The sequence below is a fragment of the Spermophilus citellus genome (assembly GCF_964194105.1).
Source record: "Spermophilus citellus genome assembly, chromosome: 7".
Lineage (NCBI taxonomy): Eukaryota > Metazoa > Chordata > Mammalia > Rodentia > Sciuridae > Spermophilus > Spermophilus citellus.
In genome coordinates, this window is record NC_138188.1 from 70,657,059 (window position 1) to 70,680,462 (window position 23,404).

At 33.2% G+C, this 23,404-nt stretch overlaps 1 protein-coding gene across 1 annotated transcript in view; it reads left to right on the forward strand.

Annotated features, from left to right (window-relative positions):
- Positions 1-23,404, forward strand: part of NAALADL2 (N-acetylated alpha-linked acidic dipeptidase like 2) — a 961,526-nt gene that overhangs the window by 605,961 nt on the left and 332,161 nt on the right. The window contains exon 6 of the mRNA XM_081302331.1: positions 15,970-16,113. Within this exon, the coding sequence (XP_081158457.1) occupies positions 15,970-16,113 (144 nt within the window). The remainder of the gene's footprint in view (positions 1-15,969; positions 16,114-23,404) is intronic.

Below are 23,404 nucleotides of genomic sequence, written 5' to 3' on the forward strand. Positions count from 1 at the left end.
TGCTTTATAAATTCCTTTTTCTCATGTCTGTTCTATTTCCACATGAATTCACTCCTACACGCTCACACACAAATTATAAATGTATCCATGCACAGAATGCTACAGTATTCACAGAAAAAGGTGTCAATTAACAATCAAAGCAATTAATGTTTAGATTTGCCATTGCAATTGCTAAGAGAAAATTACATTAGCCTTTGCCAGTATAAATATTTCCTAATATGCTAGACATTTATTTATAATTTCTACTAACAAACTATACCATTTAAATTTTTTTATTTTATATTTTGTATCAATTTCTATTTCAAATATAAAAGATCAGTGATCATGGATGGATAACTCTGATGGCTATCATGTGGCTGATAATGAAAATGTCATTCTGAGTACCACACTCATAGTACACAGAACTTCAGCTTTGGTTTTGTGGTGTAAAAGCAGGATGTGCTAAGTACCCCCAAAGTTTCCAGGTGAGGTGCAGAGGGTGAACAATTTTGGTAGGTAATTATTTTTGAAAGTGGCTATATTAGTTTAAATCTCTTGGTTTAAGAACCAAAAAAACCCAAAACAAAACACAACAACAACAAACAAAACTTCTCTTTGGGTAATCTAAGACTAATGACTAAGGAAAATGTCTCACAGGTTATGTTATTTCTTAATTATATCTTCCTCTCTAATTGACTTCTTTCAGGACTCAGAAAGGATCAAACTGCTGGATCAATCTTGAAAACACTTTGAAAGGCTTTTTTAAAAAAATTTAGCAACACAGATGAAAGAAATAAAATATTGCTAGCAGTTTTCTGGGTTGTTTTTCAACTTACAATATTGCTTAGAAATTTGTACTTCTAACAGTAAAAACACCATGAATCCCTACATTTTGGGGGAATAGAATATTTAAAAAAGTTCCAAACTATCCTTAATATATTTTCTTACAATCTTTCAGAAACAAGTATACACATATTAAACAATTAACTTACTTTTTCCAAATTTTGTTGTAATTGCTGATTGTTAGACAGATATGTACCTCACATGGTAAAAAATTAGCTTCAGGTAAGAAAATTGTTGCCATATTTCCTAGTTAACACAAATAAGTTTTCATAATGCTGGCAGGTAAAAATTTACTTGACATACACACCTAGAAATAGTTGGGGTTTTTTTGTCTTTTAATAGCTCTTCATTCTATCTGATATATATTCCACACCCTTAAAACAGTATATATTTTGCTTTTCAGTAAAAAATGACTGACATTTTCTTAGCCTTTTCCAGTAGTTATGTTTTCTACCTTTGTCTATTTTTATACCTCTCCTCCCAGGCAGAAAACTGTACAGTAATTCAATTTCCTTTCATCCATAGCTAAACAGACTTATATTACTGGATTCATACTTTTATAGTATTATATGAATTCTTAGATTATAGATGCGAAGTTATAGAGACCTGGACTTAAAATACCTTCCTCATTCACACTTTAATTGTTCAAATGTATTGGTTCTTTCTGAACCAATTTTGTTTGCTTTTTTTTCTCTTCTATTTTTGCAGGGGATGGGGGACCATGCAAATAATGAAGACTGTAAAGAGGAGTAATCAGAAATGTAAATATCACTAAATGATTCATGTTTCTACCTGAGTAATCATTCCTCAAACTTATATAATTGATGGCACATTATATATATATATATATATATATATATATATATATATATTTCCACTTGGCTTTTTCCCCACTCAGCCTGTTCTAATATCTAATAGTTTTGATTACTATGATTCCATATTAAAACACAAGATATGAATTAAAAGGACTAAGAAAACCAAATTCATGATACTGGTTTCCTTTGGAGGGAGATATAAAGAAGATGGTAGAACTGTAGGTGGTTAAAAGAAAAAAGATGCTATTTGTATTATATTATCTTAAAAGAATAAATTACACATATTAAGTTGTCAACATAAAAGTTGTTGAACCTCTGGTGTGCTATCACATAGTAGGGTGAGTACAGGTAACAGTAATGTACTATATATTTCAAAAAGCTAGAAGAAAGGATTTTGAAGTTTTTCACCATAAAGCATTAATAAATGTTTGAAGAGATAAATGTTTAGCTTGATTTAAACATTATGTAATGTATGATAAGGAACATTACATGGGATTCTATAAATATGTGCAATTTTTATGTTTTTATGTATCAGTTAAAATAAGTTTAAAAATTATTATGCCTGGGAATAACTTCTTTATGCATTTTTGTATTATTTTTAGTTTTCAAAGTTTTTTTTTCTTTTTAGGAATTCCCTGCGGGGAGCAGAGATACCTAATTGATTACATTGCTCTTAAAGACAAGTTGTAACTCGTGTTCTAAAAGGTCTAATTCATTCTCTGACCTTTTTGCACCACTACTGTCATGCTGGACCTCTTTTGCTTCCTCAAAGGCATCATGGTCTTCTTAATCCAGGGCCTTTAAATGAACCATTTCTTTTGCTTAGAAGGTTTTTTGGAGGATAAGAATTTTGTATCCTATTTTATCATGTTAATAAGAGGAAAAGGAAATATAGCCACTTTGGAGGACAATTTATTGGAATGTTTGAAAATTAAATATTCGCACATTTTCTGACACCAAATCTATCTCTATCAACCTTACAGAAACCTTCACACATATGCAAGTAGACACATGTACAAGGACAGTCATGGAAGTTTTGACTATAGTAGCATAATTTGGACTTCACTATGTAAATTAGAGTATTAGAGTTATGAAAGAATGTCATGGATCTCAGAAAACTTATTTGAAATGACCTGGAAGAATTCTTTACTGAAATAAAAATAAATGCCAGAAGACTGAGGCAGGGGGATTGCAAATTCAAAACCTCGGCAAAAGCAAGCTGCTAAGCAACTCAGTGAGACCCTGTCTCTAAATAAAATACAAAAGAGAGCTGTGGATGTGGCTTAGTGGTTGAGTGTCCCTGTGTTCAATCCTGGGTAAACTCTCCCCCACCAAAAAAATATGCCAGAGAATTATGTGCATGTTAAAATATGATTCAAGTAAAATAATAAGAAATAATATTATATAGTTGTATAAAGATTTTTTTGTATTAACAGAATATAAATTTTAGGAAATATATCATTAAGATTGCCTTCAGGTCATGTGGAGGACTCAAATAGCAGGCATGATCCAAACAGCTTTGGCTTTATTTATAAATAGAATACATTTATATATTTTACTTAGACAATTAAAAACTTAACAGAATTCCATGCCCACCAAGGAGAAATTTAATTTTTATTCTCTGGATAGTTTCATCTTTAATATTCTGATTTTATATTATTTCATTTTTGAACCATGCCTCAAGGGATACCATTCTATATCAGAACCTCTTTGTTGAATCATATGTGTGTTGTATGGCAAATATATATACACATATGTATTAATGTATAAGTGTACATTAATTTGGAAACTTGAAAGCAATGGAGACTTTAAAGTCTCTGTAGTTTTATTTTGAAATATATTCTAACTGAAAATATTCAGTAGAGAACTTAGGGATTTCAATCTCACCTTTAAATATCTTCTCTTTTTGTTTTAATTCTCATTAATTAAATTGTATACAAATGTAGTTGTCTTGTAAGCTGAAATAAGTATAAGTCTGATATGATCACATTTATATGTCTTATTTACATTTCTGTTTCCTAAAGGTGGGTTCACTGAATAATTGCACTTTTCCCCAATACTTTATTATTTTCCACTAAACTTTTCTCACCTAAATTTTACATAAATTGGTAAATATATATGATTAACAAGAGACAAATTTGTAAGTTTACTTAGACTATTTTTAAAAGTATGTGTTTCCACTGATGCCTAAACTACAAATTCAGACTACTGAGTCTTTATCTTGTGATATTAATTTGACGTTAGTTAATGTTTTTAGAATTTCTTATTGCTATGGAGAACCATTCAACTTTAATATCCACAATTGATATGGATAGGCTGTATTGATAAAATGTGAGTTCTCAGACACCTAGCATCTCACTGGTATTTTCATTGAAACTTGAAATAATTTTGAAATCTTTGAGAAGTTCAAATAAATCCTGAATGCCTTCAAAAGTAGTTGATGTCTCCTTTTGTACTGAAAAATGAATCTGACTTTAGCATAATACACTCTAAAAATAGAAACTTGCTTTCATATGATTTATTTTTTTCTTTGAAGCAACCTTGCAAATGTGTCACATTTTTAGTTCATTTTATACCAAAACTCTTATAAGAAAGTGAACACAGACTGTCCTACTATTTGTTTGATTTGTGTATCTCAGATCACACCACAGTTAGGCACATGACAGAAATTTTTATCCACCCTCCCACCCCCGCCAAACGTCAAAAGAATGAAAAGAAGTGATGGAGAGACAATGTGCACTATCAGGGGTATAAAGTAGACATTGGGTTTTTCTTTTTTCTTTCCAGTTCTGTTGGACAGTATATGGATAGTATTTGTCAGTGAAATAATGTGGCTCATTTATATTGTACCTGCTCTTCTGTGGAGCTCAAAGCACTTTATGGGTATCTCATTAATCCTAAAGGCTTTCTGTGGGCTAGGTATTTGGCAGCTTTTGTCCTTACTTTATGGACTAGGAAGCTGCAGTTTAAGGGATGTCATTGTGTAGACATTTGCAAAGTATTCAGAAAACAACCAATGGGGTTAAATGTAATGTGTGTGCTATGACCAAGCAATTAAAGTCAGAACTTAATGGGCAGAAGTGTTCCGCATGAAAAGGTGAGAGGGACTTTTTTTACTTTATTTATAGAAACATTGCAGTAATTATTGTACAATGAAGCTAAATAGTAAATGCAATTATTTAAAATATTCTGACTCTTCTTCACCTTCAGGACAGTTTTTCCATCACATTTGCTTCATTTTTAGGGTTTTTATTCTTCTGGTCATCCAGGATTGAATCTTAATTGATGATTCTCTTACTTCATTGCCACCGTTCTCTTCAATGTGTTGCCAGGTCTTGACAGTTTTCCTTTTCCAAGCTTTTCATATGGATCTTGTTATAGTTTGAATGTCTCCAAATGGCTCATGAGTCAAGGGCTTGGTCCTCAGAGTGGTGTTATTTGGAGATGGTAGAGCCTAGTGAGAGGACCTTATGTTGTTCAGTGTGAGCTTTTAATGAGAATTGTGGGACACTGGTCTCTTGCTTCTTTGCCATAAAGTAAACAATTTGCCTCTACTATACCATGATGCACTGCCTTGCCACAAGCCCAAATTCATGGGGACAAAGCATCAAAGGACTAGAACATTCAAAACTGTAAGACAAAATAAATGCTTTCTCTTTGTAAGTTAATTATATCAGGTAATTAGTTATAGTAACCAAAAGCAGCCTAACACAGATCATTACCTTTCTACTCTCAGAGACATCCTAGTTCATGGAGATTTTAGTTCTTACTGAGAAGCTGCAATATGTTCTAAATAGTATTGACACCACACCAGAGTTTAAAAGAAATAACCATTGCTTATCAGACAAATGACTCTAGGCATCTCAAAGTTTTTGAGCTTTATAGTTGTTTCTGAAAATGGAAATGGGAATAACTAGTACAGTTTGAAAAGTTACATCATTATAAATAAATTTGGAAATGAACTGAGCTCTGTGCCTGTTCTGAATGGTGTGTGTGTGTGTGTGTGTGTGTGTGTTTAATTTTATTGTGTTCCTTATTACAGTTCTGTTCTTTTGTGCATATCACTATCAGACCAATATTTCTAAATTCCACTTTTATGGTATCAATTCTCTGCTTAAAACTCTATGATAAAGTCCCTCAGCACTTACTTAATATTCCCCATATTTCTTAATCTATCATAACAACTCATCATAGTAAGGACTCTACAATTCTAGTCTTAATCTACAACATATTTGGTTGTCTCCAGTTTCGTGGCTTCTTGCCATTCCCATTTTGCCTCTTTATTTTCCTACATGGCTCATTTAATTGTGTTAATTATTTGGCCTGGAGTCATCTCCCCTATATCAACTCATTTTCTTTATAGTTTGAAGCATAGGGAAAATATTGTCAAAGCCAAGGTCATTCTATACCAGATGTAGCTAATGAGAAGAGGACTAGTAATTGTTTTTTTTTTTTTTTAAGAGTTCTAGACACTTCTTTTCTATTTCCTGATGATGAGACAAGAAAAGTGTTTCTTGGAGTCAGGCTCTGATATGCTTGGTGACCACTGCTATTATACCTGCTCCTTAGAATTTTTTCCCCCCTAGATCTGGTCTTACTCTAGAATGCCTGGTTGGACTTTTTATTTTCCAGTTATTTAAGGTCCCACTCACTTTCTTTTACCTCTAACATTCACAGTGTTGACTAGAGTGATGAAGAGACTTTTCAAAATGCACTAGTAATATAACACTACTGAGTTGTTATGAAGGTTAAATGAAGGAGCTGAAAAGAAAATTTAGACCAGAGTGAATAATCTTAATTCTTTTTTCAAGTTCCATTGTCATGGAAAAGCTTTTAAAAGACAACCATGCATGGTGCCTTTTGAAGTAACAAAGACTCCATTCCTATCCTGTAAGAACACCTTAGCCTATTAATAGGGCAATTGGGGGGATACTGACCGCAGCCACTTCTGTCTCTGTGCCACACAGCTTTTCCCATGATTCCAAAGAAGACTTGTTATTTAATTAAATAACCTTTCAATACGTTAGGAAATATTATGTTAGTAAAAATTAAGGCAAAACATTATCTTAGACTTTTTTCCTTAATCTCTTCCTTTCTCTTTTTGTTTTGAATATGAATTTGAGTCCTATGTCATAAAATACTTCTAGGAAATGCACATACAAAACAACTGGATAAACTGTATTCACCAAATTATAGCTCCTTTGCATAAGAAAATTTTTCATATCCATGAATTCAAAGGAATAATTAGTAAAAGGATATTGATGACTAAAAATATGTGTACAGGCACTTCTCAACAATCAATCTGTGGCTCAATAACAGGGGACATTTTTTTTTCCCATGGATTTCTTCCAAGTATATATTCCCTCACTGTATCCCATCAGTATAGAAAGTAAAAATTCTATTTGTGATTAATAATAAAATATAATCTTAATTATATTGTAATAAAAAATAATAAATCAGGACAGGAACCTATTAAAAACTTACATACTTCCCATTTTAAACAAAAGAGACATTTCTGTAATTACATCATGGCATTTGCTTCCAACTTAGCTGTATCTTACAGAGAGCCTCTTTCAATGTTAAGGTAAGAAAGCTTTTTTCTAAAATTGATGTCAAGAGTACCTTACCATGGGCTGGGGTTGTGGCTCAGTGGCAGAGTGCTTGCCTTGCACATGTGAGGCACTGGGTTCGATCCTCAGCACCACATAAAAATAAGTAAAGAAAATAAAGATATTGTGTCCATGTATGACTAAAATAAGTATTAAAAACCAAACAAAACAAGAATATCTTACTATGATGAGCTTAAGAATCCAAAAGAAGTGAAAACACTTTCCCAGAGTCATTTCTCTCTTAGAGACACAGCAAAGGCCAGATAAAAACAGGAAATATCCAAGGAACCATGAAGCTTTAAAAGATATTTTATACTTGATATAGTGCATTTATTCTGACAATATCAGGGAAACAAGGGTTAATAATTTCCCACTTTTGTTATTAGTAAATATCTAAAAACTCAGTGAACATAGAAATAAAGTACTGTTCTTCTGCCTATTCATATAATCAGCCTCATAAAATAAAGTGTTTTCATTACAATCTGGTATAAAGAATTTTATTGTAAATTAATGGCTGCATACTTTCACAACAATAACAACAACAAAATAATCAAAACACATCCACATATTTATTTGCTGTCTTTTACAAAATGCAAAGTGTACTTTTTCTGAAACTGTAGACTTTGCAAATCATTCCAATGTTTATACCCTTCGAATTTGAGAAAAGAAGCTTCTTGGGGTAATGCCTCTAAGGTGGATTACTTTACGGATGGTGTAAGTAATGTGCAGATGGCCAATTATTCCAGTTATGAATCTAGACTACCCTCCTGGAAGTAAAGAACAAAATAGATTATTTATCTGTCCCTCAGTTTGTTTTTCTTAAGATATAGTTTATGGTTGTTTCTAAAATTTCATGTATTGGAAATGAATACTCTTGGAGTAGACAAAGGTTGAATGCAGAATTTTTTAGATTTGCATAGAGTGGGGAAGTCAGTCCTCATATATCCATATATTCCTCTGAAACAGAATTAAAAATGCATTTGTCAATATCTGAATATTGCTACTGTCATTCTAACTCTAACATTTTGCATAAAAGGCAAGAATATAATATGAATTCAGTGGGATAAAATCCTCCACTAAAGATGTTAATGATGGCCATCATCTTTTGAAAACACAAGATTGGGCTTTGTTTCTGGGGTATTTATATCAATGTGTTTTAAGACATTGGCAGACACAAGGTATGCATGAAAATATCTTCTTATGATAACTTCCAATACTGATCCATTCCAATATAGCTCACACCACATGTCAACTGGTATAAACACTAACTACTATGCTTATGCCATGCATATTGGCCTCATTCCAGCATTCCATTTTGCTTAGCTGCACATTAATCAAAACTTCTTAACGTGAAAATAAAAACTTTTCTTTAATTGAATGTTTATCAAGTTTAAACAAATTCTGACTATATAGCCAAAATTTTGCATGTATTTAAATATATTCCTTAGAAGGGAGAAAGGGAGACAATGATGGTAATTTATATATTATGATTCTTTGCCCCATATAATTTCACTTTTCCAATATAAATCTCTTTTTGGCTTTTTCTTTTTTGGTACCAGGAATTTGACCCAGGGTGTTGAACCATCGAGCCACATCCCCAACTCTTTTTTATATTTTATTTAGAGATAGGACCTCACTGAGTTGCTTAGAGCCTTGCTAAGTTGCTGAGGTTGGCTTTGAACTCAGGACCCTCCTACCTCAGCCACCTTAGCCACTGGGATTAGAGGTGTGAGCCACTATGTCCAGCTAAATCTTGGGTTTATGTCTACATATAAAAGAAGATAATTTTTAATCATGGGGAAAATTATATAACTCCTTTTGGACCTGTGTCATATTATGACCAATCCCTATAAATGAGCTAGTTAGAAATAAAGAGCCCCAGTTAATATTTAAAAGACTTTTCTGTGTGCTGCTTTTCTAAAATAAAAGTTTATGATCTTTTAATATCACAATAAGCAGTCATTTTGCTTTACAAATGAGTATGTTACTTTCTACTCCCTTTGGTGTAGATGTAAATACAATTGTTTTTATGATGCTTAAGTTAAGCATTAAAATATTGTGATATTTACAATATCACAGGATGCTTTTGTTTAAGAGTGGCACAGTGAAGGAAAGCATGCAGCCATCTGTGTCTTCACTTTTATGATTCCATATTTTATGAGTCATGGGTTTTAGTCTCAATATGAGACAGAACAAAACTGCTCATTTGAACTTTGGTATACTCATCCATTCAAAAATTGTTCACTGAGCGCCCACATTTTACTCAGCACCATGATCAGCCTGGGGAATACAGTGGTAAATGAGCCCTGAGGAGCTTATGCTATGGGGGTGAGTAGAAAAACTTTTGAAAAGGAATTAGAGGAGACAGTAAGTTTAATAAATGTGTAAGCAAAGGCTTATGTGGGAGCACATAAGAAGGAAAAAGCTTCTTAGGATGTCTGACAACTCAGACTTGGGTGAATTGTTGTCTTTGAGCCTTTGGTCCTAAAATCTACATTAGTTAGATAAAAAGGTAATAAATATATTGTGAAATTAAAGAAAATTTAATTATGGAAATAAAGATTAGTAAGAAAAGCCCTATATGGTGAAGAAAACCATATATATACACATTCAGAGAAGAGGGCACAGCACAAAATATTTTTTGAGTGTTTTCATTTTTAATAATAACCTAATAACACAGTGTTGGCTTTGACTAGCTTGAAGGAAGATGGAGGTATTCATAAGCAGTGGTTTATAATATACTAAAAAATTAAAGGATCAATATCTTCATAAGGACAGCAAAATGACCAGCCATTGTAATGTACTGGTCATTTCAGAAAACTTACTAAAAAAACACAAACCTGTAAATTTAATGGGCTCAAATTAAAAAAAAAATGTGCCAGTTATTTAATGGTCTGATGTCTGTCAAAGTGACAGTCCTCTGAAGACATTAAAATCATATATTCTGGGATAACAACACTAATACCAACTTTCTTATTTGATTATTTGGGTCTTTTACATAAAAGCAGAGTGAAATATGCCTTAAAATCTTTGCTTTCTCAGCTTTCTGATACTTTGGTTTGCTTGTAAGTGGGCAGTATTTTTACTTTTAGCTTGTCGTCTTTTATGGTATTAAATTACACTATCTAAAAGTAAGAAAGGAAATTTCAAATCAGTCAGCTATTATAATATTTATTCATGAATGAAATAATGAGTTATAAATGTAATTCTGATGTTTAAATTACCAAATTCAACTTTGAAGAAAGGACAAAAAACAAAACAAAAACGCTCTCAATCCTTTTTCAACTTATTTAGACAGAGCTTATGAACAGACTTGTTACACATTTTGAAACAGATCAAAAGAACTGTTGATCTGAGATTTACAGATGTAGTCAAAGGTTCTGCAACTTTTAACTCTAGAAAATGGGAGGAAACACAGTGTTCATCCATTTGTTCTGCTTTTTATATTTTTGTTGATGTGAAAATTATGAATTGTGAATTGTGCTGTGGAAAAGAATACACTGATTCGGGCTAGTATTTATCTAATGTTCATATGAATCACCCAGGGATCTTGTTAGAGGAAGGATTTTGATTCTTAAAGTCTGGGGTGGGGCCTGAGATTTTGAAAATGTACTAGGGTCCAGGTCATATGGCCATTCTTTGTTGGAGGGCTACCATTGAATGGAAAGTATCTATACTTCACTAAGTAGCAAAAATGTCACACATACACATGAGGAGGGGTGGGGATATCAAGTGCAGAGGGTTGAGTCATGCTCCTAAAGTCAGAAGCTCTGCTGTTCCTCTAACTGTGGTACATTGTCATCACCCATCCACACAAGGCCCCTCTTTTACTGAACCAGCATCTTCTTTACCTTAGAACCTCTTAGCATCTCAATCTTGAGGTTCCCAATGTCTGAGATTTCTGCTTGTATAATTGGCACTGGTTGCATAAACTGATTTTTTAATTGGGGTTTTTTTTGTCTCTCTCACACACGCGTACATGCACACACATGTTTTTCTTCCCTCTCTTCCTTTTTTCCTTTATTTCTCCTGAACTGGGGCTTGAATCCAGGGCCTCATGCATGCTGGGAAAGCACTCTACCATGAGCTTTGTTCTGGCCCTCTCTTTCCCCCATTTTTTTTTTATTATTATTTTGAGACACAGGGTCTTGCTAAGTTACTGACGCTGGCCTGGAACTTGGTGATCCTCTTGCCTCTGGAGTAGCTAAGGTTATAGGTATGCACTGCTACACTGGGCTCATGTTTTCATTATACCTAACCAAATGTGATTGAATGAATGGATATCAACAGCATGAAAAGAATAAGGTGAAACCTATTAAATATGTACAGATAGATAATATCTACTTATTTTAACCTCATTTCTTCTAAATGTCACTCACTATAATTCAGACTCTGGATGTCTGAGCAAATAGTGTGCTTTACTTCAGTAAGTCAGCAAAATGAAGACCGTTTGGGGTCACCTTGGTAGTTCAGGAATAGTAGATGGGGTAACAATATACAAATAGTGAAATCAATTATTTGTTACATTTCTAACTGTGAGTCAGTGTTGGAGTTGGACTTAAATTCTGTATATTCAAATTCTTCATTATACTGTATGTGTGTGGTTGAATATTTGTGTGTATGTGTGAGACTAAACTATTGATGGAATGGATATGTTTGAATCTTTAGATTACAAAGAATGCATAGAGACTTAGATACCTATTAAAATAAAAATTTATGTCATCAGTATGGAACATAAACAATGCACAGAACATGACACAAATGCTGGCATCTAAAAGCTAGAGAGCTAAAATGTAATATTACAGTTTTTCTATATAGTACTTTTAGTATCACGGAACATACTCTACTTAATTTTCATATCACATTTAATGTTCATAAATGTGTTTTAAAATATAACTGAATAAAATGTGATACGTGTTTAGTTTTACTCAAAGTCTTTTAATATAATGTAAGAAAATGAAATTCTCTCAGCTTTTCTTCAATAGTTGGGTTTTTGAAAAAAGCAACTTTTGTCTATAATTTAATCTTAGTGTCTTGTTAAGTTCTGCTTTTAGTATCTGCTCTCAGAAGTGAACTGTTTGTCAAATTTCCATTAAGGTGAAGGCGAAAAATTAATGAACCACTTACTTTAGGAATTTCAAAACTAATGCAAGTCTATTAGTCATGCAGCACAAAAAAATCAAAGATTTGGGGATGTGCAATTATGGCTTAGGTTTCACTCATATTTAACTTTTAAATATTTTGTTTTATATGCTTAGTAGAGCAATCTGGTGAAAAATGGAATAGAGATATTGATATTTTAGTAGCAGATAAATATATCTCAAAGATGATTTTATTTATTGAAAAACTACTCACCTTAAAAGGTAATGTTAGAACAAGGTTAATCATTGGGTTGATGGGGATAGATGGATCTGGAAAGTCTGTTTGATGTGACTGCTGGGAGAAGGGAACAGTCAGCTCTGGAGAAGTCATAAGTATATAGCAAGTAGAGAACTATAAATTTGTCTTCAGTTAGGCTCCTGCTCAATGTTATAGACATTCAGAAAAATCAGTAAAATAAGAATTTATTTTTCAAATAATTGTGATTATTTCTATTTCACTAATTATTGATCTACTGATGTGTTTTTGACAATGTGCTAGGTGCTATGTATCATATAATGATATGGATGAATTGTTTTTTTTCTTCAAGAAAATTAGAATTTAGTGAAAAAAAAGATGAAGTGTTTCTTGTATAGCAATAATGATAATTGAAAAAGGCAAGTATTGCCAAAAAGGTGCAGGTGTATCACACAGAACCCAAGGTATCAGTGAAAACTTCACGTGGAAGGTGACTTTTGAGTTGGGCTTTGAAGGAAGCACTGTGCACTTAAGATTTGTGTAGTGGGTGAGAAGAACAAGTAAAGTGAAAGGAAACGCTTAAGTAAAAATATGAAGATAAAAATCACAGAACATGTAGGGGATAGATAAAGCTTTAACGGAAGACATATGAGGAAGAATGACAGGAAATAATACTGGAAAGATAAAGTTTAATATTGCAAAGGACCTTGAATGACAAGCTAAAATTAAGTATTTGAACTGGGAAAGCATACAGAAACTTAAGAAATTTTATTTTGTATGGGAAACCTGTTAGGATCCAACATCCATCAAAATTTCAAAATAACTGATACACATAAATACCATTTCACTGTCCTATGTATAATAAAAATTGGTAAAAGTGATGGAAGTTTGTGTGTAGGGGTTGGTCACTTTGCCTGTCAGCACCCTCTTTGAGGTGTGTGGATCCCCTTCACTTTGTCCCAGCAGGTTCTGTGACCACTGTCGTCTTCTAAGTAGACCATTCATGGCCTGCTTCCTGAGCATGAGACCTGTGCCATCTCTCAGAGCTCCCGCTCAGGAGGGCCTCACATTTGTTTCAGTGTTCTGCTACAACCATATTGAATTTCTTCATATTTTTGCAAAAGGCCATCCCACATTGTCATTTTGCTCGTGGCCCTGCAAATTATATAGCCAGTCATGGAAGTATGACATGAAAATGGCCAGGGAGCCGTGAACTACACTACGGTCCAAACGCACTGTCATATATCCACAGAAAAGAGTTACTAAATTACAAGACTAGAGCTGTGATTATATAACAAAACTGATTCTAAGCTTAAATCTTTATTATTGTTTTCTTCAAAGCCATGACTTCTAAGGCTGCCACAGGCCTAAGCTAAGTATCATTTTTTCAGCCTCGTGGTTTTCCAGATAATAAATTAAGGAAACTCTTTTGAAACATATTTTCTCATTTATGCTCTGCCTCCTGGAGCCTGCCTGCCAGGATCATTGGGCTCTGCACCCCCTGCAGTCCTGTCAAATTAAATTCTGGGAAAACTTTCAGCAATTATTTTCCTTAATAAAAGTTTTGAAAAATATAAGACTGTGTTCGGAAACATTATTGGCTACCTCATAGAGTCATTCCATTGTGTATTTCTTTTTCTGACTCTGTAAAAATATTTCAGTTGATTATTTTTTAAATGTTTGCTTAAGAACCATTTAGTTTTTTTCTCTTTTTACTAAGTATTTGTGTAGTTTTCTTCATTTTGCATTACCACAGCTTTTTCTCTCTTTTTTATTTTGTTTTTTTTCAAACTTATAAATGAATATAGTTTATTTAGTCAAATATTTTCATGAGGCTTGATTTATAAAAATGCCACCTTCCCCTACCCTTTCTTGTATCTCCTATCCTTTAATTGTCTCCCCAAGGAAAACACTTAATTGCTTTTAATACCTTTTGTCACCTATTTTTAATATTTACCTCTTATCTTTCAACATGTTTGGGTTATCTCATCATTTTTTCAGTATTTTCCATTATATTGACTTACCACTCAGAAAAACATGGATTTACCTTTCATAAGACTCCACATGCATGACCTTGGGCTTTGGCCCCTCCCCCATTTATCCTAAAAATATCATTTTTTGCTTTTAAGTCAATAATCATCATTTATATTATGATTATATAAATATCACCCATATTGTACCATTACCTACCTTCTAACACAAGTTCTGGTCCCATTACAGCTAATAGTTGTCTCTCTTTATATTTATTATTTTTCTACATGTCTAGGAACTCTTCAAATCCTAATTCTGATCTGACAGTAAATATTCTCTGGATACATTAGCTCTCATCTGTATTCCCATTTATTTTGTCTTCCTGGAGACCTCCGTTCAGAGACTCCTGGCCTCCTCCTCTCATCGTCACTGGGCTGCTTCAGTGGGCATCACTCTTACTGTACAGTATTCATGGTGGAAGCTCACACTTAAAAATAGCAAAATTAAGTTGATTTGAAGTTTTTGTATAGGGGTGGAATTTATTGAGTAATGATTTCCAACGCAGGATGTCTTGAGAGAGTTACTTTTGGCTAGACCTCCAGATTTTAATTATTTTTAGATATTTTTGGTTGAGCTGGACTTATTTGCTACTAGACAATCTTCTATTGACCTACCTGGACGAAAGGAATTGGGTGTCAGGAAGGTAAAACATCTGAAGAGTCTCAGCAATGATATCAACATCCTGTTTTCAGTATCACTTACTTTACTGTATCTGGTGTCTCCAGATTCAGAGTTTCTATTTTCTGTTAGAATGAGGGAGGAATAGGAACCTGCATTGACTGGGTGTGCAAGAAGCTCAGTAGGACAGATTCCTTCTCAATTAGAATCTATTCCATCCTCTGAATTCAGCCACCTTCATGCCTGCCTCAGTAGGGAGCTGTTTTTGCCAATCCCTAAGCCTTTCTGAGTTCTGCAGTTATAACTGTGCTGCTTCTTGTTTCTTACTGTAGGCTGAGATTTTGGTCTCCTCAGGGCTGTTATGTCAGTTGACACTTACTCATCTGCTTTCCAACTTCTAAAATTGTATTACTATCTATTCTCTCTGCCCCTGTGGATTTACTCTTTTTCATTCCTTTGTTGTCATTTTAATGGAGTTTTATGGGACAATGGAGGTAAGTGTATGTGTACAATCTGTCATCTTTAATAGGATACATAATTGTAATTGGACTAGATTCTTATGAAGTATCTCAAATCATTTTTAATAAGTAGACACAGTGTAACTAAGGAGTAAATAAACAAATGAACAAATATAAACTTACTGCTCATAATTTACATACTTATTACAAAGAACTTCTCCTTGATTATTTTTAATATCTGTTTACTAAGGACAATGTTCCTTCCTCTTCTAAATACAGATGGAAGCTTCAGACAAAACCAGTCAAACCTCACCTCCCTGTTGGTGCAGCCCATTTCTGCATCCCTTGTGGCAAAACTGATCTCTTCTCCAACAACGAGAAGCAAAAGCAACATCTGTAGCCCTCTCGAACTTCCAAGCAATGGTAAAGTATTTAATATCCTTCTGTGTGTCTTGTCATTTTTGAAAGAACTATGATCATTAAAAAAAATCTCTTTAATTGACATGTTCAGGATTCTTCTTTCCAAAACATTGACTTTTGATGAAGGGGACATTTATCTGCTCTGTGCTCTATAGAGACATTTTTAAAAAGTAATTTTGGTAAACACTGAGAGTGGACCAAACTCAGAGGTTTAAAAAAAAAAAGAAAAAATCATTTTGAACTGCTACAAAGTAGCTTTACAAAATAAAGCATTTTGTACATTCGTGAAAATCTGCTTAACATAGCTTCCCCATTTCTGCTTCAGCAGTCTCACTGCCTGCCAAGATTCAGTGGATAGCAGGCAGCTATCTGGGGTATGAAGTCTTTTAGTATAAAGCATTAAAGCCTAATTCCTGCAATTGACTAAAAAATCCCTCTGTCTATACGCATCATCGCCCTAGAGATGCTTCTGGTACAGCAGTGCTGTTTGTCAGGCCTTTTTGGGCCACACAGGATCAAACCAGAGTAGTTAAGCTACCTATGGTAGGATGAAAGCCAGGGGCTGTATCTTGTTTCTGCCTCCAACTTCAGCATTAGAGTTCAAAGAAGAGATTCTCTTTACATATTGTCAGGTTTGTCTCTAGTTGCTGTTAACTATTACTTAAGAGCTGGCGTTTTATTTAATTTATTTTTTTGTTGTGTGTGTGTATGTGTTCACCTCTGAAAGCGCAGCTGGCTGTGTTTTAGCTCACCTGGTTTTCTCTCGATAACAAAAGCATTAAAAATGTTTTGAAGAAGCTTTTTGAAAAAATCTGAATACATTCAGGATGGCTTTCTGTTAGAGGCATATACTTTTCAACATTCTATAGACCAAGAACCTCCTCAACTCCTTATTAATTGAGCAAAGTAGACAATAATAATAATAATGACAACAATAATAAGCCTATGCCCTCAAAGGAGTTCTCTGGGAAGGTTTATGTTTTGTTTTGACTTTTTTGTCTGTCATCTATTGAGAGCTGCAGAAACTGATCACATGCTTTGTTAAAATATGTGAGCAACAACACAATAATAGTTAAATCATAAAAAAAAGATCTGAACTTGTAAAGAACTAGATTTACGCTCTGACTTCATCAATTAAGTCATTACAGATTTGAACTCCCAGTGCATTCCAGTCACTGTGTTCAATTCCTGCATTAGTACCATAGCTGGCCCAATCTCATCTTCCAACTAGAAGTACTTCTTTCATTTACAGAAGGGTAGCAAACCCTCTGTGTCATTCCACGTTGTAGTGAGAATCAAATTATGATATGTCGTGGGCCAGGCATGGGCTGTGTATGTGAACTATGAACATCTGAGCATATGGGAGGACTGGCCTGATGTTGAGTGCTCTTTGGGCCATGTAACACAGGTGTGTACTTTTCTCCTCTTCTGCCTGTGTTCCTACACAGCACCTGAGATGGGTGTGACTTGTGAAGATGTCAATCAATCTACTGACATCACTAAGCTAGACTCAAGCCCCTGAGCCTGACCCTTTGCCTTATTTGAAAAGAACATTCTATTGAACCTCCCTCTGTGTCCCCTGCTATAAAAATAAAGATTTCAGGTGACTCGCTCTCTTTCCTTATTAACTCCTTATTAATTGAGCAAAGTAGACAATAATAATAGTGATGTAGACTTCTAGTATAAAATGAGTCATTGCTCATTTTCTCTGGACCCAGAGAAAAAGGTATTTTCTTTGTCTTTGTGTGATTATTTTGTACCAATCCAAATTCACCTGGAGTGACCCTGAATGATTTAGTTGCATGTCGTGGCAATGATATATACCTCACCAATTTTGTATGCTATAAAATATTAGGAGAATTGGCAAATCTTTTCCTTATTGAGAAAATATATTAAGTTCCTTCTCATTGTGCAAATAATGTCTTAGCAAAACAAACTGATACTGTCTCCATATATATCTCTATAATAAATTAACAACATGTATGATGCTGATAAACAAAGTTGAGATATATGCTAAAACCTGCTTATAAATCCAGTGTTAAAGATGCAATGAGATAGGCCTGATTTCTATGAAATTATGCCACAACAACTTTTTTAATGGATATAGTAATTGTTATTGTTTTTTAGAAAAATCCAGACATATATTTCAATCATAGAAAGATATTTAATGTTATAATGTAGCTTCATTTTTTTAAAATAGAGAATTATGCTTATATTTCTTAAATATTGATTAAGCAGTCTGAGTAGGAGGTTAAACATAAACTAATCTTAAATATACTGTAATGACCCCCTTTACCCTGATGTTTTGGACAATAACACTCATCATGTATCCAAAATTATTAATGTTTACGTTTTTCTGATAATCGTGTATAAAACGCACTGAGGTGCTGGACTTTTAAGCAACTAGAACTGTGCTTATTGTTTATGAATTAAAAAAATAATCAGACATTTTTTTGTATTTGTTCAAACCAGTTATAATGCCAGTAGAATGCATTTTGATACATTACACATAAATGAGTATAACTTCTCACTCTCCTGTTTGTACATGATATAGAGTTACATGGGTCATATAATCACGTATACACATAGGATAATAAAGGCATATTATATCTTGTTGTTAAATTCTATACGTATATCCCTGAACTTTAGGGTAAGAAAATCTTCACTACTCAGGTTCAGCTATAGTACATTAAAAATAAATGTGCAAATCAACTATTTATCATACTTATTTAACTATCTATATCAAATCAGAATTCTATAAACTGCAGTCAAAAATGTAGTAGAATTTTTTACCTTTTTTCTTAACACTTTAAATGATATGTTATGAGTAGGTTTGGTAGAATTCCAGACTCTGGGAATAGATCTTGACTGGCTCAAGCCCATTGGCTTATCACCTTAATGATATTGTGACAATCGAACCATGATCCAATCTGGCAAAACAAGACCAAGATGTGATTTTTGAACTTTGAGCAATGACTCATTTTATACTAGAAGTGAACAAGAAAGCATATATCTCTGGTATATGTCTTGGAACCATGAGAGTGCATTTTACTCCAAAATGGAGTCAACAGGAAGGGTGGGGAGGGGCAGGGGATTGGGCAGAGAGAGACTCTTGTCCATAGCATTTGATCCTTAAATAAAGACTTATCTGAAGCCAAATCCATTGAACTGTCCATTTATGTTCTGTTTTCAGTTATTTGCAATGGAAGACTGATTCAGACAGTAAAACTTAAAGAATTAAATGATTGTATTCATGAAATATGCTCAGCACAGAAGACAATGGGCATTCTTATAGAGAGCCCTGACAGAACAAAACAGTTTTATGAGAAATGGAAAAAGAATCAGGAAAAATATTTTTGCCTAAATAAATATAGATATTTTCATTGATTAGATAATTGGATGCTGACTCCATTTTCTTTCCCCTTATCTTCCTTTTTGTACCTCGTACTTATTGAATCTAACATATTGTCCATCTTTGTTCTTGAAACTCAATCAGAACATGAAAATCTTAAAATGTGAAATATCAATCTGAGCTCCAAGCTAAAATCCATGAATATGATAGGAAAAAATGAGATGAAAAAATGTAAAACAGATAACATAACTTAAGGAGAAAAATATAAATGAATCAAGTAAAAAATAGTATTTTTATATATTTTAATGAATTCATTATTTGCATAAAGAATGCCCATTTATCAGTGATGGCAAGTTTTTACAGAAGTAAATTTGGAGCATATCTCTTCAAATGGAAATGTATATATGTATATGTATATGTATATGTGTGTGTGTGTGTGTGTGTGTGTGTGTGTATATATATTCTTATTCACTACTTGATATATTCTTTGGTGAAAATGTCAGTATAACATTGAATTGATAATTTCATATTAATCTTTACCTATTTCAAATGTACTTTAAATATTTATATTTTTTAATTTGTTGCCAGCTATTTGAAAAAGATTATTAGCAACTTTTGAGTAGAGATTTAAAAACATGTATTGGACATATATACTATTACAAATTGTGATTATACAAAAAGTTATTGGCAAATCATTCATTTTAACATTTAAAAAAGTCATTAACAAGAAATGTTAGAACACTTGCTAGTACCTGGCATTATTTTTGTTACATATGAAACTAATCAATCTGTTTAAAGTACATGTGATAAAATCCAGGAGTAATTATGCTATTCTGGTTAGAGAATATCTTGGGATTATGTATTTGTTTCTATATAATTATCTATCTATCTATCTATCTATCCATCCATCCACCCTTCTATCAATCCATATATCATTGTATATCTATAATATATCTCAGTAGACAGGGAGTAGTATATATTTGATCATGATGTGCTCTCATCTAATTTCCAATATAGTAAGTGGTTAGCCTTGTTGAGCACAGCAAAACAGAAGAAAAAAATTATTTATTTTTTAGTAGATTTAAAAAAGTAGGAAAATGCAAATTTGTTCTAGAAGAGTTTTGGTTTCATAGTCAGCTTTCTGCTACTATAATAAAAATACCCGAGGCAACAATTTAAAAGGAGAAAAGGTTTATTTTGACTCATAGTTTTGAGATTTCAGTCTACAGTCATTTGACCTCATTGTTTTGGGGCATGTGATGAGGCAGTGCATCATGGTAGAGTGTGTGTAGAAGATGAAACTGAGAGAAATGGAAAAACAAGGTACCAACAACCTCTTCAGTGTCATATCTTCAATGTCCTAACTTTCTTCCACTAGGTCCCACCTCCTAAAAATTCCACCATCTCTCCAATGGTAGCACATGCTGGTGACCAAGCATTAAATCCATAGACCTTTAAATAACATGTATCCAAGTGATATCAGTGGGCTTTAATAACTTCCATCCATCAATAGAGAAGAAAATACTTGGAAGAAAATGGGGAATCTTAATTTGTACAGACAATTTCTATATAGCATACATACAGATATGGTAGATTCTGCTTATCTAAAAGAAAAAATCAATGTGCTAGATCACTCTAGAAAGGCTGATATATGTGGGGATAATGTGAACTAGTTTTTTAAAGTTACTAAACTCTGCAATGGTGACACCCAATTTTATGGCTTTTCAAGCAAGCAATTACACAGTGAACCTAAGAGCCTGAGCTGGAAGTTGATGGAGTAATCCTTAGAACTAAAGATCAGCATTCCTGAGCTGCCAGTCTGACAGTCTGACGAGCTTGGACAAAAGAAAAAATAGCTTCAGAATTGGCTTTGAAGGACTATTCATCAAGGATCTTCAACAGAGTGAGCATAGGTGGGAAACCTATTGTCCAAAGTCCACGAAAAGTAGAGTCAGTCCTCTGTTTCCTGGGGAGTGCAGGCTGGGCTGACTGAGGGGGACAGAGCTGTCATTCACCCAGAACTTCTCAACTCTGCAAAGGTTTATGGTTTTTTTTTTTTTTTTTAACAGTTTGATTTTAGAAACGATTCAGTTCAGCTTTAATCCAGATTACTTGTTTATTTGCTTAAAGACCCTAAGATAAACTGGAACATACACTTCTTTTTATTTGTTTGCTTAAAGACCTTAAGGCCACTTAGAATGTACACCTCTTCAAATAAAATCATTTTAACCAGTGTTGTCCAATTTTTCTAGGTTTCTCAGCAATTTTTTATAACTTCTTACATTCTTATGCCTTTATTTTTCAAATACCTGTCATTCTCACCAATTACAGAAAAGTAAACTTTGGAATTTGTATGTGTGATAAAGTCCATTAGTTCAAATCCTATTTTTCTATTTTGATGGTCTATTTTCCTCAATGGACCTGTCATTTTCTAACATAGTAACTACCAGAGATTTCTCACTGCCTTTCTGGTTCTATATTCTGCTACTCCTTCATGTATTCAATGTTGTTACTGAGTATTCTATTCAGAATTATCCAGATATTTCTTACATATTTATGTCTTTAAGTTGTAAAGGCATAGTGTCTTTTAAAGTCTTACATTTTAGTCCAAATGCCATCTCCTCCATAAAAAAGCCCTTCAGGGTTCCTCTGAAGTTGGAGGCAGCCCCTCCTGTCTCTTTCTGCCAGGCTCTTGGCATTTACATGATTCTTAGCATTATGATGTGATATTCTTCTGATCTAACGGATAAGTAACTGGATTTTTATTAGAATATATTGTTTTCTCTTTATTCCTATATTTCATTTTTTTTGAAGTCTGCTTTATGGACAGGATCAAAATTCCATGAATATTTAAAAAGAACATGTAATTTGTAGTTGCAAGATTTAGGGCCCTGATAAGCACATTTAGATTAAGGTTTATTTACTTTTTTCTTCTCTTTTTGTGGTGCTAGTGATAAATCTCACAGCCTTGTGCATGTGAAGCAAGCACTCTTCTACTTAGCTACGTCGCAAGTCCTTAGACTAAGTTTAATCAGATTATTAAAGTATTCTATATTTTATTAGTCTTAAAATCTCTCAATGTGAGAATAGTTTGTTAATTTTACTTTATATATTTTGAAATCATCATGTAAGTGTTCATGGAATCAAATATATCACATCTTCCTTGAGAAAGAAGCTACTTTATAAAGTGAAGTGATATTCTTAATATTTAGTAGTGTACACTTTAAATTCCATTTGGTATGACATTTGTTTAGCTACACTAGTTTTTTTTTAAATGTGTACTTTTATGCTGAATCTTTTTAGATTTCAACCTTTCTATGTCTTTATTTTATGTATGTCTCATTAATAATAAATAATTTGCATTTTAAATATAGTCTGATCATATTTTACCTGGAGCATTCGATTCATTATACTTAATGATATTCCTATCTACTTAGTCTGACATTTTTCATCTTTAGGTTTCCTCTTTGCATCAAAAATACTATCCTTTTGTTTTATGATTCTCTTTAGATTTAGATTTTGGTCATTATATTTTCCCTCTACTCTTTTAGATATTATAAATACTGCTATGTTATTTTAATCTAGAAATTATTTTTTGAATTCCCTTGCTCCTTATGTGTTTACTGTCAGGTAACTTTCTTCACAATCTCTTGGGATGAAATAAAGGAGTGCAGCCCTTTAGAATTCCTACTTCATAGAGGAAGGGTCATTTCTAGAACTGCTTCTCTGCAACATGCCCAGAACTCTGTCTTCTGATCTTACATCTCATGAGGCAATTCAGATGAAAACATTGTCCAAATCGGTAAATTTCCTCAGGTTGAATGTAACATCATTGTTTTATTTGTCTGGGTTCCCATCACAACTTAAATTTCCACCTAGGAATTTCTTAATGTCATGCTATTTCTTAAATGCTGTTAGCAATTTTTTTTTGCATTTTATTTG